Source organism: Nelusetta ayraudi, unplaced genomic scaffold, assembly GCF_046127955.1.
Source record: "Nelusetta ayraudi isolate G7.1 ecotype Tasmania unplaced genomic scaffold, CSIRO-AGI_Nayr_v1 ptg000185l, whole genome shotgun sequence".
NCBI lineage: Eukaryota > Metazoa > Chordata > Actinopteri > Tetraodontiformes > Monacanthidae > Nelusetta > Nelusetta ayraudi.
This window is the reverse complement of record NW_027466234.1, coordinates 190,001-191,577: the sequence shown is the minus strand read 5'-3', so window position 1 is coordinate 191,577 and position 1,577 is coordinate 190,001. Positions and strand designations below refer to the sequence as shown.

The following is a 1,577-nucleotide window of genomic DNA, read 5'->3' as shown; positions in this document are numbered from 1 at the left end:
CTGAGGGGAAACACGTAATGCTAATGCTAATGCTAACCGCTGCTCCTGGTGAACATTGATAGAGAGCAGACGGAGAGAAATCCAACGCATTTAACGCGTTCAAATGAGCGGTCGGCCATGCTAATGGAGCTAGTGGAGCTAACGTGGCGCTAACGTGGCTAATGGTGCTAACAGTGAGAGACCAAGACTTTAAATATCAAAGGAAAATAACAACAACAGAGAAAATATGACGGATTCAAACGACTGTTGGCACCCACGTTTATTTCGGGGGTCTGGTTGTCTCGGTAACGGGGGGGGATTAACGTGGCAGCGCCCCCCCCCCCCGCCTCTCTGAGCATTAAGGGATTTGAACCGTCAACCAGCTCGCCGGCGCTCTGCTTTGTGGCTCCGCCTCCGCTGCGACCTCCGCCAGGATTAATTCAGCAGGAAGTGAAGTCGTGCGGAGGGAAACCTTCAGCTTCATAAACCAATCATCAATCACTGACAGGAAAGGGCGGGGGGGGGAGGAGGGGAGGGGTCAGGGGGCGGGGCCAACTCCACCACGTTCACAGAGGGAAGAAACAAAACGAAATGAGAGCAACGTTAAAAAAAGACTTTTTTTAGAGCCAATCAGACGAGCCCGTCCGTCTCGTCATCGTCCAGTCGCAGCCCAGGACAGGAAGCGGCTGTCGTGCTATGCTAGCTCGCTGTGGTTAGCTGCCGTCATGCTACAACCGGTGGCGTCGCTCCGCCCTCTGACAGCCAGGGGGCGCCGCCGAGTCCCAGAATAACAACACTAGGTTCCTGTGGAGGCTCCGCCCCCTAGTGGGCTGGCCTGTCCTCTTCTTCCTCTCCGCCTCCTCCTCCTCCTCCTCCCCCTCCTTCTCCTCTGCTCCTCGCGCTGCAGCGCCCCCTAGGGGCTCTGCTGCTCCATGTTGTGGACCAGAGGCTCCGCCTTCAGGAAGTGCAGGTGTCTGATGGAGCGCCAGACGCCCAGGTAGCTGTCGCTCAGCGTCTGGCCAGAGGGGGCGCCGTGGCCCTGCAGGTGCTCGCGCTGCATCTCCACCGCCTCCTGCTGCGTCATCTCCCGCGAGCCGAGGCCGCTGCCCTCCTCGCCCTGGCCGCCGCCCTCCTCGCCCCGGCCGCCGCCCACTTCCTGCGCCTCGCCGGGCGGAGCCGGGTCGTGGTCCGCGGGCCCCGCCCCCTCCCCTCCGGGAGCCGCCTCCCCCTCCTCCAGGTCCTGGTAGCTGCTCTTCCTCCTCATCTCCAGGAACTTGACGGCGCAGTAGGTGACCGAGCCCACCGTGTTGACGGCCACGCCCCTATGAACAGGCCGGTGGGCGCCACGTCGCTGAAGGCCAGCATGCCCACCGTGATGGTGGCCACGCTCTTGACCACGCCCACGAAGCTGGTGGTCACCGCCGAGTTGAGGTAGGTGCAGTGCAGCGTGGTGAAGTTCATGGCGCAGCCAATCAGCACGCAGCTCACGAAGATGGCGGTGATGCGGCCGTCGGCCCAACCCTCGTACGACCACATGGCCACCGCGTCGCTGGAGAGGAAGGAGCAGAGGAGGAGCACCTGGTGGGGGAGCGGGGGGG

The 1,577-nt window shown here is 62.3% G+C and overlaps 1 protein-coding gene across 1 annotated transcript in view; it reads right to left on the bottom strand.

Annotated features, from left to right (window-relative positions):
- Positions 1 to 608: 608 nt before the first annotated feature.
- slc35d3 (solute carrier family 35 member D3) overlaps positions 609 to 1,577 on the bottom strand; it is a 3,519-nt gene continuing 2,550 nt past the window's right edge. The window contains 2 exon segments of the mRNA XM_076015284.1: positions 609 to 1,302; positions 1,305 to 1,557. Of these exon segments, the coding sequence (XP_075871399.1) occupies positions 893 to 1,302; positions 1,305 to 1,557 (663 nt within the window). The 3' untranslated portion in view covers positions 609 to 892.